This window comes from Lepidochelys kempii, chromosome 1 (genome assembly GCF_965140265.1).
Source record: "Lepidochelys kempii isolate rLepKem1 chromosome 1, rLepKem1.hap2, whole genome shotgun sequence".
Taxonomy (NCBI): domain Eukaryota; kingdom Metazoa; phylum Chordata; order Testudines; family Cheloniidae; genus Lepidochelys; species Lepidochelys kempii.
Window position 1 is genome coordinate 164537933 of NC_133256.1, and position 14441 is coordinate 164552373.

Genomic DNA, 14441 nt, shown 5'->3' on the forward strand with positions numbered 1-14441 from the left:
GTCTTCAGCGTTGGAAACTGTGGGAGATTGTGTTGTCCACGGTCATAGTAAGAGCGGCCCAGTCTGTTTCTTTGACGTTCAGGCGTTTTGAGTAGAGAACATGCCAATATCGTTCAGTATTGGTCAGGGCTGGCTGTTCTGGAATTCACTGAAGATCATCTGTGATGCAGGTATCGGTGTGCCTGTATCATCTTTAGAGATGAATGACAGGTCAGGGCAATATCGTCTACCCCAGGGATCTCAAACTCAAATGACCATGAGGACCACTTGAGGACTAGTACGTTGGCCCGAGGGCCGCATCACTGACCTCCCCACCCCTGCTGCCTGGCCCCGCCCCCACTCCACCCCTTCCATGAGGCCCCACCTCTTCCAACCCCTTCCCCGAAATCAATGTTTGGTTGCATGGCTGGAGTCTGCCCGGGAGCTGCAACTCTGGGCGTGAAACTGACACCGCAAGGAACTGAGTTCTCAGAAGCTGCCCTTAAATCCCAGATGCTGGCCCTTCTCCCCAAATGCTTGCACTGCCTCATGGCCCTAGTCCCCTGAAACCCTCTCCCCGCACCTTTTGGTCTCTTACCTCCAGTGGTGCATGTAGCTCAATCATGCAGCCTGCCCTGCTCACCTGCCACCGCAGTCCTAGTGCTGGAGAGAACCTGGATTCCGTGTTGTTGTTTTGATTCTGTGATTCCATCCGTGTTCACGTTAATGAGGATTTTATAGAGCCCCGCTGTGGTAGAAAGTCCTCCTTTGCTCATTGCAGGCAACTGAAGAGTGGAGACAGCCTCCCACTCACTTCCCTTGTTGATTCACTAGAGAGGTGCAGGGAGGGAAGTCATCTTCCTGATCAGATTGCTGCTCTCACTACAATGCAAAAATATTTCATGAGAACTCTTATTTTAAAAAATTGAAATGTATAAGTGCTTTTATTTACTAAATGGGATATAATTATATGGCAGCCTCCAACTAAACTCTGAACACAGGAGCTGTAGATATGCTGATGTTTACTGCTAAAGCTCTGAGAGCAGTGGTTTTCAACCTGTGGTTCACAGACCTCTGGGGGTCTGCAGACTATGCCTCAGATTTCCAAAAGGTCCATGCCTCCATTTGAAATTTTTTAAGGGTTCCCAAATAAAAAAAGGTTGAAAACACTGTCATAGAGCAGCAGTTCTCAACCAGGGGTCCACAGCTGGAGTCCTGGCTCTCCCCCCACTGGGCCCTGGAGTTTTTATAGTATGCTGGAGGTGAGGCCTCCGAAATAAAAATGTTGAGAACCTCTGGTTTTGGGAACCTTAGAGAGAGCATGTTTGTGGGCTCCCTGCAGAGCAATACAAGAGAGTGTGATCACTTCATGGTAATGAATGATTAGAACAGGGGTTCTCAAACTGGGGGCTGGGACCCCTCAGGGGGTCGCAAGGTTATTACATGGGGAGTCACGAGCTGTCAGCTTCCACCCCAAACCCCACTTTGCCTCCAGCATTTATAATGGTGTTAAATATACAAAAAAGTGTTTTTAATCTATAAGGGGGGTTACACTCAGAGGCTTGTGATGTGAAAGGGGTCCAACTGAAAAGCCTCTGAGTCTTTTAAACCCTTTCAGGTGGCATTTTAAAGGTAAATTGGATGGAGAAGGTTAATACTTTTATCCCTTCCTTTCTAACTGGGAGGGTGATGGGCTTCTGCTAAGATGGCATTTAAAGGGGTCCAGTAGGTTTGCATACCTTTCTTCTGTTCCAAGTTCAAATCCTATTTCAAAACCTGTGTGTTCTGGAAGATGCAGTGTACTGTGAGGCTGGCAGTACTGGAGCTTGTAAATTTCTTCTAATGCTCAGTACATTTCATTTGAATGTGTAGTGTAGGGGTCGGCAAACTTTCAGAAGTGGGATGCCAAGTCTTCATTTATTCACTCTAATTTAAGGTTTCGCATGCCAGTAATGCATTTTAACGTTTTTAGGTCTCTTTCTATCAGTCTTTAATCTATAACTAAACTATTGTTGTATGTAAAGTAATTAAGGGTTTTAAAATGTTTAAGAAGCTTCATTTAAAATTAAATTAAAATGCAGAGCCCCCCCCCCCGGTCTGGTGGCCAGGACCTGGGCAGTGTGAGTGCCACTGAAAATCAGCTCACGTGCCGCCTTTGGCATGTGTGCCACGGTATGCTACACCAGGGGTAGGCAATCCTTGACACTACACGTGCCCAAGAGTTATGGTTATTAATGGAGTTGTGGAGAACATAAAACTACATTTCCTATTGCTGTGCATTTTAAATCCAAGCCACAACCATGTATTCATGTTTAATGTATCATAATTTGGGACTATGAGGGAAAAATCCTTTTCTACAGTTTATTCTGCAGTGCTGCCTGCTATGAATTCTACAAAAAGTTACTTTGTCAGTAGCACCCAGCAAAAGTATAGTGTGTGCTTTCTGTAGTTTGAGCTGATGCTGTACTGGATTTAAATGGGAATGTGCTTTTGATTTGGCTACACCTGCTAGTTGTTTCAGCTACACTTTCCAGTTGTTTAGGCAGCTTTTCTGTAGACACTCTTGCAATGAAAAAGACTGTCCTTTCTTCTGTTTCCCTGGCTTGCATGGTGTGTGGAACATCTAGAAGCTTCTGGATTGGAATGGAGAGCTTTTGCTTATTTCCTTCCTTGTGACTGGAGATTTGGAGCAGTAGTGCATTCCGTAACTTCCCCCCAACATAAAGGGTGCACAATTGCTGCTATTTCTGAAAAATTAAAAAAATATACATTTTGAGGAACTGCTGACTTGTGGATAAGAAGAAGCCTTCAAAAGAGAGAATAAAAAATGAAAGTTGAGGTCTGGAATTGGATTCTAGTTCTCTTCTGTTTTCAGTTCAAGGCTCACCTCCAAAGCTTCAAAAGATTTTGATCCAGCAACTTCAGTGACCATCTCTATTCATGACTAGTCATGACAGCTACACTTTCCTTGGACAGAGCTGCTTGCAAAGCCCACGACAAAGAGCTTGAAAGATAAAACATTCTTAGTTAAGAGGGTTCACCTGTAGAATAATTTTCTGAAAGATATCTGTCTACTTGATACTCTTCACAATATGCTGCAAGATGCTTCTTTTTGACAAAGCATTTGCACCATAACCAGGATAATAATTATAGATGACTTCTAGAAATTTTATTTTCCCAATAGGTGTTCTGTTAATCAGGAAGGGAAGAAGAGTAGAAAACTCCAGTAGGTCTGCTAAGTAACTAATAATGCAGTTTTATTTTTGGAGGGAAGGGCTCAGATCTGTGTTGTACACTATAGAAAACAAGAGGAAGAAAGATGGTTAGTTCTTAAATTGAGACATAGTTTCAAATTCTTAGGAATCAAACAAGACTATTTAACATTAGGTCACTTGTTCTGATTAAATAATGAAACAGTGATAACTTAAAGAAAATAACTTCAGATTCAAAATCTATATCTGGCAGCTTCATGAATCCAGATTCATTTTGTATCTACAGTTTAGAGGGATTAAATTATAGATGCAGCCAAGAGGAAGAGAAATACTTTGCATTAATGGATTTTCCCCCTCGGACTTAAATGTAACTATTCAGAACGAAGAAAAATGTTTCTTTGAGGGATGAATTAAATAAATAATACAGGTGATGAGTCTATGCACTGTGAAGTTATGGATGACATAAATGTATTTTTTTATGTGATTTTGATAGCTCATTTTAAAGAGCTCCTAAATCAGTTAGTTCAGGGGTGGCCAACATGTGGCTCCTTACCTAGGCACTGATTCTGGGGCTGGAGCTATAGATGCTAACTTTCCAGTGTGCTGGGGGATGCTCGCTGCTCAGGCCCCTGCCCCTTCCCCTGAGCTTTGCATGCCCTCGCTTCTTCCCTCTTTCCCTCCCATAGCGCATGTGAAACAGCTGATTAATTTGGGGGAGGGGAGCAGGCCCTGATTGGTGGGAGCTGCCGGCAGGCAGGAGGCACTGGGGGCTGGGGAGCAGATGGGGGGCTACTGACCTATTACTGTGGCTCTTTGGCAATGTACATTGGTAAATTCTGGCTCCTTCTCAGGCTCAGGTTGGCCACCCCTGAGTTAGTTAATGGATTTTGATGTTGGTCTGCTTGAGATTAGTGCTTAAAGTTAGAATCTCTTGCTCATTTTATATAAATTTAATTCAAAATTTGGGAATATTTGCTTGAGTAAGATCCTTTGGTCCATTTCGTCTTTGCTCTTGTTTTTCCTGGTGTTTTTGTCTAATGAAAAGAGCTGAAAACAAAAACAAATCAGTAGTAAGTGTGGAACTGTATGTAGCTTTCTCAACTGTGGTTTTTTTAATTGAATAAAATGCTAATATGTGATAGTAATTACTCTTCCCGTCCCTTTCCAGTTATTTGTCTTAAGCTATTCCTTACATACATTATGGTAATTCTAAGAAAAAAATTGTAAATATCTGATTGTATCTTATGCACAATCTATCGTTGTATTGCCTTTAAAACTTTTTTGTGAATGCTTTTCTCTTTTTCACTGTACGATGTCTCTGCACCATTGTTTTCTCTAACTTTATACCATATACAGAGTTTGCTTTTTTACTTGTACAAAGCATTTTAAATACAGGCTGTATGAAAGATACTAAAATCCAGAGGGATGAAAATTATATTAAGAGTTAAGGTTTCATGGCTAAACTCCCCAGTCAGAAAATGACAGTTAAGGTTGTATACAGAACTTCAATCTTTCCCCTTGTGTGGATTCATTATGGTTAGGTTTGGCAGAATTCAATTTTTATTTTTTTTTAATAATTTTGGTGGATATCAATATTTGTTTTTAAGCATTTTTTTCAATTTTAAATTTTCACAGGTGTGCAAAACTATGGGGGGGGTCAGAATATTTAATGATTGTAGATGTTAAAGTTAAAACTTTATAGCTGTTGAATTGTCATGTCAGAATATACAAAATAACATTAAATCAAACTCTGAATTCTCAAACAGCATTTTTCTTACTTTACCTATCTGTAAATTTTGATGGTCATTGGTGGCAATTTTTTTTCCGTTGGTTTGTATGTGTACCATGAAACTGACATTTACCAATAAAAATCTAATCCCTTCCAAGCCTGATTATGGTGCAGTATTACATGATCCTGTGTTAGGTTTGAAATAACACAATATAAAAGTTTGTTTATAATTCCTTAGATGCAAAACGTGCAGCATCTCTTAATATTTTCTTATGGTTTTCTACTTAGATTATATTTGTCATAATGTTTCAGCGTATTTGTATTATCTTAAATATTTTATATAAATTCCTTTTTATTTAAGGTATGTGTTCTAACTTTATAAGAATCCATGTGATATACACTTTTCAACCAGCCATTCAAATTTGCTTAGGTACAATGCAGAGGATAAGGCATTTAACAATAAAAGTAATTTTGGTGGCCTGTATGTTTCATCATGTAATCTGACAACTAGACCAAGAAATCAAAATTCCTGAAGAGATGGTTTTTGTTGATTGTGATAATATAAAGTAAAAACCATGTGGTTGATTTGCATATTCACTTGTCTGATTGTGGTTTTGTTTCCACTGTAGTGCACAGTAGTTGAAATAATTTAAATTTTCCAGATTAATGAACTGTAAACTTGAAGTGGTATTATTCAAACAGGTGTCTTTTTATGCACTTGTCTCCGATGTATCTTTATTCAGAACTCAGTGTTTTTACTGGTTTTCAGCATTAAAATGTAATGGCTAGGACCTGAAAATATTTGGGGGTTTTTTTATTTTATTTTTTTATTACTGCATTGAGATCTTTTTCCTATTTGACTCACTCCTCCTCCCCACAATCTCAAAATGTGTGTGGGCTGTTCTATCATTTAAATGTCTCCGCAATGAATAATACCACCACAGTGTACTGAACTATGAAAGTGAAACTAAAAATCATGCCTAATTAGTTCAAGAGTGAAGATACAAGCTACGCTCCAAATTGCTCAATCTGTTATTTCACTCTTTTAAGCAAAGCATTAAAGATAACCTGCAGATATATTCCTTAATGAAACCCATCCTGCTCCCACTGAAGAGGAGCAATGTTGCCAACTCTAGTGACATTTTTTCTAAAGCCTCAGCTCCTTGAGTCACTTAATTATGTTAGAACCTCTGCTGTAATTCAAAAACAAGTGTTTCTAGTCCTCATAATTACAAAGACAAGCTTGAAAACATAAATCCTAAAGGCTCAAAAACCTGAAGATGCACAAAATGAACTCTAAAATTATTGCCTTGCATAATGACAGGTTTCAGAGTAACAGCTGTGTTAGTCTGCATACGCAAAAAGAAAAGGAGTACTTCCGATGAAGTGAGCTGTAGCTCACGAAAGCTTATGCTCAAATAAATTGGTTAGTCTCTAAGGTGCCACAAGTACTCCTTTTCTTTTTCCTAAAATTATTAAAGCTCTCATGATTTTTTGTAGTTCCACACATAATTTTATAAACCTTTTGAGGTAGTAATACTGTGAGTTTTGCCATTGACGTAAACAGGAACAGTACTTGGTCCTAAATGAACTAGATGCAAGGGTAAGAGTTATACTTTTTATGGCCCCCAAAGTATCTATCTTCAGAAACTGTCAGCCCCTTGCTACATAAATATAATGCTGCTTACCTAATTTACTATAGACCTCTTTCATCCTCTCCACGCCCAACAAATTGCATGGAAATAAGTTGTATATTTGTAAACTGCAATAGGCTGCTCTGTGGGCCTAGTGGCCTACTGCTTAGCACACATGATATCCAGCCCCTTGGTTCCCTGACCAGGCAATTGTGGTTCCTGGTTCCTGATCTTTGGCCAGGAATCTTCTGGCGTCCACTTGCATCTGGGCTTCAGCCCTGAAGGGAATATGGTAAGGGGACCCCGGCCCTCCCTTTCAACTGGGTCCCAGCCCAAGATCCTGTATGAAGCAACTACCACAGGGTCCTTCCAGCACAGTTGAAGTTTACTGCTCTGCGATATTTCCTACTTACATCCCTTCATAGACTATCAGGATTGGAAGGGACCTCAGGAGGTCATCTAGTTCAACCCCCTGCTCAAAGCAGTACCAATCCCCAATTTTTGCCCCAGATGCCTAAATGGCCCCCTCAAGGATTGAACTCACAACCCTGGGTTTAGCAGGCCAATGCTCAAACCACTGAGCTATCTCTCCCCCCTCCCTTCAATTTGGGGTAGTCCATACAGTCTGTAGAATTATATAAACTTGTTTTGAGGTCCAGAAGGAGGTAAGAGGCAAACCAGTTGAAAGTCTCTGGGTGAAGATGAAAGGGGGATGAGGGTGGAAAACATAGGTGGCATGATGGTAAGGGTCTACCATAGCCCACCAAATCAGGAGAAGGAGGTGGATGAGGCATTTCTAAAACAAATAGAAATATCCCAAATAAGAGACCTGGTAGCGATGGGGGACTCTAACTACCCAGACATCTGTTGGTTAGCTAATACTGCAAAACATAAAGTCTCCAATACATTCTTTGAATGCTTGTTGTATCAGAAGGTAGAGGAATAACCAGGGGGACAGTCATTTTACACTTGATTCTGGCTAACAGGGAGGAATTGGTTGCAAAACTGAACGTAGGATGCAATTTGGATGAAAACTATAATTAAATGATGGATTTCATGATTCTAAGGAAAGGAAAGTGTGAGAGCAGCAAAATAAGGACAATGATCTGGATAATGGTGTAGAAAGAATGCTTATGTAACCTGCGAATGACACACAGCTGGGGGGGAGGGTTACAAACACTTTGGAGCACAAGATTAAAATTCAAAACAACCACGACAAATCTGAAATCAACAAGATGAAATTCAGTAAAGACAAATGCAAAGTAGTACACTTGAAGGAAAAATCAAATGCACAAATACAAAATCAGGACTAACTAGTTAGGCATCAGTCTAGCTGAAAAGAATCTGAGGATGGTAGTGAACCACAGATTGAGTCAGCAATTTGAAGCAGTTGCAAAAAAGGTAATATTCTGAGGTGTATTAGCCGGAGTGTCATATGTAAGACACGGGAGGTAATTGTTCCACTCTACTTGGCACTGGTGAGGTCTCAGCTGGAGTAGTGTGTCCAATTTTGGGCACCACACTTTAAGAAAGATGTTGCCAAATTGGAGAGAGTCCAGAGGAAAGCAACAGAAATGATAAAAGGTTTAGAAAACCTGACCTATGAGAAAAGGTTAAAAAAAACTAGGTATGTTTAGTCTTGAGAGAAGAACGAGGTAAGTCTTCAAATATGGTAAGGGATGTTTTAAAGAGGACAGTGATGAATTGTTCTCCATATCCACTGAAGGCAGGACAAGAAGTAATCAGCATAATCTGCAGCATGGGAGATTTAGGTTACCTATTAGGAAAAATTTTCTAACTACAGTTAAGTACTGGAATAGCTTATCAAGGGAGGTTCTGGAATCCCGGTGATTAGAGATTTTTAAAGAACAGGTTAGACATCTGTCAGAGATGGTGTAGGTATACTTTGTCCTGTCTTGGGGAGGGGTCTGGACTAGATGACCTCTCAAGGTCCCTTCCATCCCTTCGTTTCTGTGAGTCTGTGATTATGGGGTTGAGTGGGTTTGAAAGTTCTTCAGGGTGCAACTGCTGCTTCGATGGCAGCGAAGTGACGGTGGTCATTATTGTTGAAGAAATTCATTGTCTTGAGTCTAGTGGCCTGTTTTTTCTGCCACTGTGCTTGTTCTGTTTCTTCCCGCTTTTTCTGTTGTAGGTCATCAGAAAACAGCAGCAGTTTGTTTAGGTGATAGCATGGGAAAGGGTGCTTTGGTCTGGTGCTTGAGTAACACTAGTAACTGAAAAACTATAGTACTTCACTAGTTCTATTTCCCCCCCCCCCCCCCCCGCCTTTTGTGTCTTGGTTCAAGGTTGACTTTTCTATAAGTAAGTCTTAAAATTTGGCAGTGTTCGCTATTTTAAGCACTGACTTGCTAAAGCTTAGCAAAGATAGCAGGCATGTTGTTCATCTTCACATAGCAACACAAGTAAAATATATTTTAATCCCCAGAAGACAGAGTGGCTGTTGTTTTAAAATGTCACTAAATGCTGTTAGGAGTCCTTAAGAATAGTGATATAATTGAATGTTGTAACTTTCTAAGAGCTTCAGATACCTTAAGCATTATTGCTGTATTTTCTTTAATTTCCAGTTCAGAGTGGACCTGTTTTCAGAGCTACATTGTTAAGTCAAAAGGGTTTTGTTTTTTTTTAGAATAGTGACTTTATCTTCTTTTTTTTATAGCATCTGCAGAGAAAGAGGCAATCAAGAGCACATACTCCAAAGTAATGGATGCATATGGACTTTTAGGTGTATTAAGGTTAAATCTGGGTGAGTTTAAAAAAACAATGAAAAAAGTGATTATTTATTACTTGGAGAGAGCCTCTTTGTCCCTGTAAGAAACCTCAGTGTAACATCTTCAGGACAAGCATTATGCCTCCTTTAGTGTTTGTACTGTGCCTAGCATGTTGTGAGTATTACTAGAAACAAAGAGTAAACAAAAATAACTTCCACTTTCACAACCCTTCTTGCTTTCAATAATACCCTCCCCCTGTTTGCAATCTCTTGACTACCATAGGGGAAGTTGAGAGCTCACAAATTAGGGGTGCATGTGTATACTTGTTCAAGAAGAGAACACCAATATCTTCCAACATCACCCACATGGCAAGGTTCACTGTACTGCCTCTGAATTCAATTTTCACTGTTTAATGAACAAAGTTAATCTTAACCCAAAACTAGATATAGTACTGTGTATAGTTGTTTTATGACTTGTAAAATTATCGTATTGCTATTGCAAAATATTCATGCAAAATAGAATACCAAAAGGAATTGCCTTGGTTAAAAATTAAGAGTAAGTAAATTTTCCAGAGCTATGGAACGAAGCTTGGTGGATGTAACCATTGGCTATATTGAAATGGTAAATAGGGTTTAGGACGGGGAAAAAGGCTGAAAATCACTAGTTGTCTTTAAAATATGTGTAATTAGAATTCATCGCTCAACTATATTTTTGGTTTTGCAGGAGACACTTTGTTACATTATCTGGTTCTAGTCACAGGATGTATGTCTGTGGGAAAGATTCAAGAATCTGAAGTTTTTCGAGTTATTTCCACTGAATTCATATCATTACGAAGTGACCCTTCAGATGAAGATCGTATTTCAGAAGTGCGCAAAGTTTTGAACTCGGGGAATTTTTATTTTGCATGGTCTGCTACTGGGGTCAGTTTAGATCTTAGTCTTAATGCTCACCGTAGCATGCAAGAACACACCACTGACAATAGATTTTTCTGGTGAGTTGATAATGCATTTTGCCAGGCCTGACATAATGTAATGCATGTAAAGTGTGTGTGTACATGTTGATCTACGGCAAGTTTTGATCATTGACTCTGTCCTGAAAATCTTGATTGTTAAAATGGGCTCATATATAATTCCATGTTATTTTATTTCAGACTCCTATAAAAGTGAGCTTGAACATTTTCTACAGTAAAAATCCGACACAGTTTGGGGTGTTGTCTTCACTAAAAGATCAAGTTGTGAAAACTCACAATATTTTACTTTGATCAAAACGCTTGTTACGATGTAACATTTTGCTTTTTGTGTTGCCTGAAGAAACTGATTGAACCTCTGTAAAATGTATCATTGCTTTTCTATCGAAAACTGGTATTGGATGGGAGATTCCAAAGGGCATTTCTTACTTCTGAGCACTGTTTCTAAAACTGTGATACTCCCTCTGTCGTTTGGAAGCTACATGTTGCTTTCACTCTTCGTTTGCAGCTCTTTATTACATGGTTTACTACATTGTGTTCTTCCTTGTAGAAGGAAGTTTTAAATAAAAGGTATGTGGCTTTTTATATATCAAATTCTTGATAAAACAAGTACTATTGCTTTCGTTTCTGCTGAGACTGCAAACAAATGGGTCAGTTAGTGCCAATGATGAGAAATTATGGACAGTATTACAACTCTTAAGAGTAAACCTTAGAATTTTTGAAGGTTAGTATACTTGTTCTTATGATTCTTAGGTGAGGTTCTGCTTCAGTTTCTATTCTCCCCTGCCTTTAGCCTGCCTTTCTTCCATTTCTGATGCTGCATGAATATAGGTAACCCTCCTACAGCTACTGAAAGACTCAACACTGCTCCATTGACGTATGTGCACATTAGAAGAGGTGAAAAGCTACTTGTTTCCCGCCTGCTGTAACTTTTCCACTGATGTGGCACCTTCAGCTGAGAGCAGCTCTGTTTCTGTGTCAGTTCTGTCCTACCCTTTGCCACTCCTTCTTGGGAACTGGGGATAGAGGGATGACAAGGTAGAGCTGTAGTGTGAGGTCAAGCATACAAAACATGGGGCGGGGGGAAATCGGGGCTTTGGGGAGATGGGTCAGACCAGGAATGTCTCCACACACATATTCCAGTAGAATTCTTCTCTTTGCGTGCCAATACCCCAGGAAATTGGCTTTGGCTATATGAATAGGCTAGTAATTTAAGGCTTAAGATCACCATGCTAGAGGACCATCAAGGTAGTTGATATTATTCAAATCATCTTGGTTTTAAATTTTCTGTGCATCCTTAACTTTCTTTTTTATTCAGATCACCTGCTTTTTGTGCCTTCAGTAGCTAGCCAGTAAATCACTAGTTACAATGTGAAATAGATTAAATGACCCAGATTTGCATATCCAGAAAACTAAACACTAAAAATCAGTTTTAAAAAGTACTATTCTGTATACACATTTTAATCTTGCCAAGAGTTTTGTATATAAAATCCATTTGTCAGATTCCCCGAAGAAAAATGTTGTTTAGGTTCCCAATCTCCTGTTTCAACAGAGCATATCTTTGTACTGTATTGCAAAATAATACATACCCAACCCACAGAATTTTTGAGGTTTCATTAATAAATACTTATAAATTTCTCTGGAATGCTTGCTAAAAGTCAGGTATGTATTTTGAAAAACAGTGGTGACACTATTAAAATAAACAACTAAACTAAAAATAAACCACTAATGCATTGAGAGTGTTAAGAGAAAAGTTCTTAAGAAATTATTTGTGGTTACAATAAAATATTCTGAGAACCATCTCTCTTACTGACCGTATCTTTTTTTGCTATTCAGTAAACTTTCTCTCTTTTTTCATAAGTGAATCTCTCACTCCAAGGGAGTACAAAAGCCCAACACTAGCTGCAAACTATAATCTTATTTACCAGATACTGACAATTTATTTTTTTTAAAGTGCTTCCTGTTGGCTCACAGACCTGTCTAGTTTATGCTTTTTTCATTTGAGTTGTACTTAATTTTAGAACATTGTGAATGTGATGTTACAACATGTCAGCACTCTGCATTATTACCTCTCTTTACCTTTTCTCTCCTCTCGTCCCCTGTCCCCACTTATACAAACCCTGCTTCAGTGTTTAGAAAAGTTGTTTGAATTAACTAATGAAATGCTGCTATTATCATTGTGACTGTCATATTAGTAATTTAAAATACTACTTTAGATATTTTGTTTTACGAGAATTCTTATAGTTCTATACTATTGCTTATAAAACACTTACTACTGTAATTACATTATGTTTTTGTTACCTGTAGTTAACACTGAACATTACCTGGAGTATGACTAAGTGAATTCATTTTTTGTTACTCCTTTAGTTTTATACTTCATACATTAATACAGTAATAACACCAAAGTTATAATTTTTGACTTATATACCTATTACAAAATCCCATAACCAGTAGTTTAACAACCTGGATTACACTTCATAATCACCTATCCCGTTGTTTGGATCAATGAATTTCATCATTAGGTTGTAGTGTTGACTAACTGGCAGTAAACTGACAACATCATAGGGTGCTTCAAAGAAAACAAGCACTGTTAGCTTAAGCGAACATCATTTGAACAAAACTGAGGTGCCCCAAATACTGATGACACTCCAAGAAGCCTGTTGAATTATTCTTTCATTTCAGGATCTCTGACATGGTAACATGTTCCACGGTTTTAAAATAAGCTTTTTGGGGGTGGGAAACTGTCCCAAGAAATTGTTAAAGGAGTACACGCAGATTTTTCAGTTTGTAGCCAGTCCAAATTCTGTCGTGGTTAGCAGTGTACCAATTGGTTATTGGGTGGCCTATATGAAATGAGTTGGTGGGTCACACATGACACACAAAATAGCCCCACAGTTGGCATTCTGGTTTTATTTCTCTGAGACTGACTGAATGACCATGAAAACTCTACTTGCTAATCCATGGTTTTCACATTACTAGGAAAGGATAGGAGAATCTGCAGTATTAACCGAAGATTCTGGGTTGTCAGTTTTTATGTCCATTAAAATTCACTATGCACAATTTTGTCCTACAAACATCTAAGCTACTTTCTAGAAGGTTTTGCTACGTCAAGTATGTTTAAATAGGAGTAGTGGATGAAACTGTGCATCTTATGGAAAGCTTTCCTCTTTACATTCCTTATACTGAGTGTGGAATTTCAGCAGTTGCCTAAACAAAATGAGCCATTTTTTATTTCTCTCTCATTGTCATTAATTTGAGTCCCTTCTATTTCTGATAGGAACCAATCACTGCATTTGCATCTTAAGCATTATGGTGTGAACTGTGATGACTGGCTATTGCGTCTCATGTGTGGAGGAGTAGAGATTAGAACAATTTATGCAGCTCACAAACAGGCAAAGGCTTGCCTCATTTCACGACTAAGCTGTGAACGAGCTGGGACAAGGTTTAATGTACGGGGAACAAATGATGATGGTCATGTTGCTAATTTTGTTGAAACAGAACAGGTATGCTATATTATTTTAACTATATTGCCCATCTGTCTGTACTCAATGTGATAGTAAACAACTTATGGCTTTTTGCTCCAGGGCAGTAGATCGTGGGCCAGATTCATAGCTAATATATGTTGGTGTTCTTCCTTTGAAGTCAATGAAGCTAAGTCAATTTACACTGAGGATTTTGCCCTAAATTTGGAACTATTACTATACTGTAATTCATGAAATTATAGATTATTCTGTGGTAGAAACTTTTGATTGCATTGTTATGAAGAATCTGATCCTGCAGTTGTATACATGTGGGTAGGTCATAGCTGGGTGAATCTCTGTGCTTACTTGTGCAGAGTCCCATTGGCTTTGACACCCAGGTGCAGGATTGGGGTCAGTATGCAGTCAAGTTTCTTGAACCATATTTTTCCAGTAAGCTACTTATTAGATGATAAATCGCAGTTTATTTTTATAACATTTGAAATTTATTGCTTTTAACCTAAGGCTAAATATTAACACTTCGAGGAAATCTTGGAGTTAAAGTAACTCATTACTTGACAATGTCATTTTAAAAACATGCATCTCATAATGGAAATAAAGTAACTAAACCATCGTAAGTCCCAAATTTAACTTTTGTGTTCTAAGAACTTACAGAAACAAGGAAACGTTCAGGTATGTAATAGGAGTGAATTTTGAATACTGAAAGAGAAAT

At 38.6% G+C, this 14441-nt stretch overlaps 1 protein-coding gene across 10 annotated transcripts in view; it reads left to right on the forward strand.

Annotated features, from left to right (window-relative positions):
• Window positions 1-14441, forward strand: part of SYNJ1 (synaptojanin 1) — a 107505-nt gene that overhangs the window by 5684 nt on the left and 87380 nt on the right. For all 10 annotated transcript variants that reach the window (XM_073362090.1, XM_073362107.1, XM_073362119.1 and 7 more), the window contains exons 3-5: window positions 9232-9318; window positions 10007-10274; window positions 13528-13753. In XM_073362090.1, the coding sequence (XP_073218191.1) occupies window positions 9232-9318; window positions 10007-10274; window positions 13528-13753 (581 nt within the window). The remainder of the gene's footprint in view (window positions 1-9231; window positions 9319-10006; window positions 10275-13527; window positions 13754-14441) is intronic.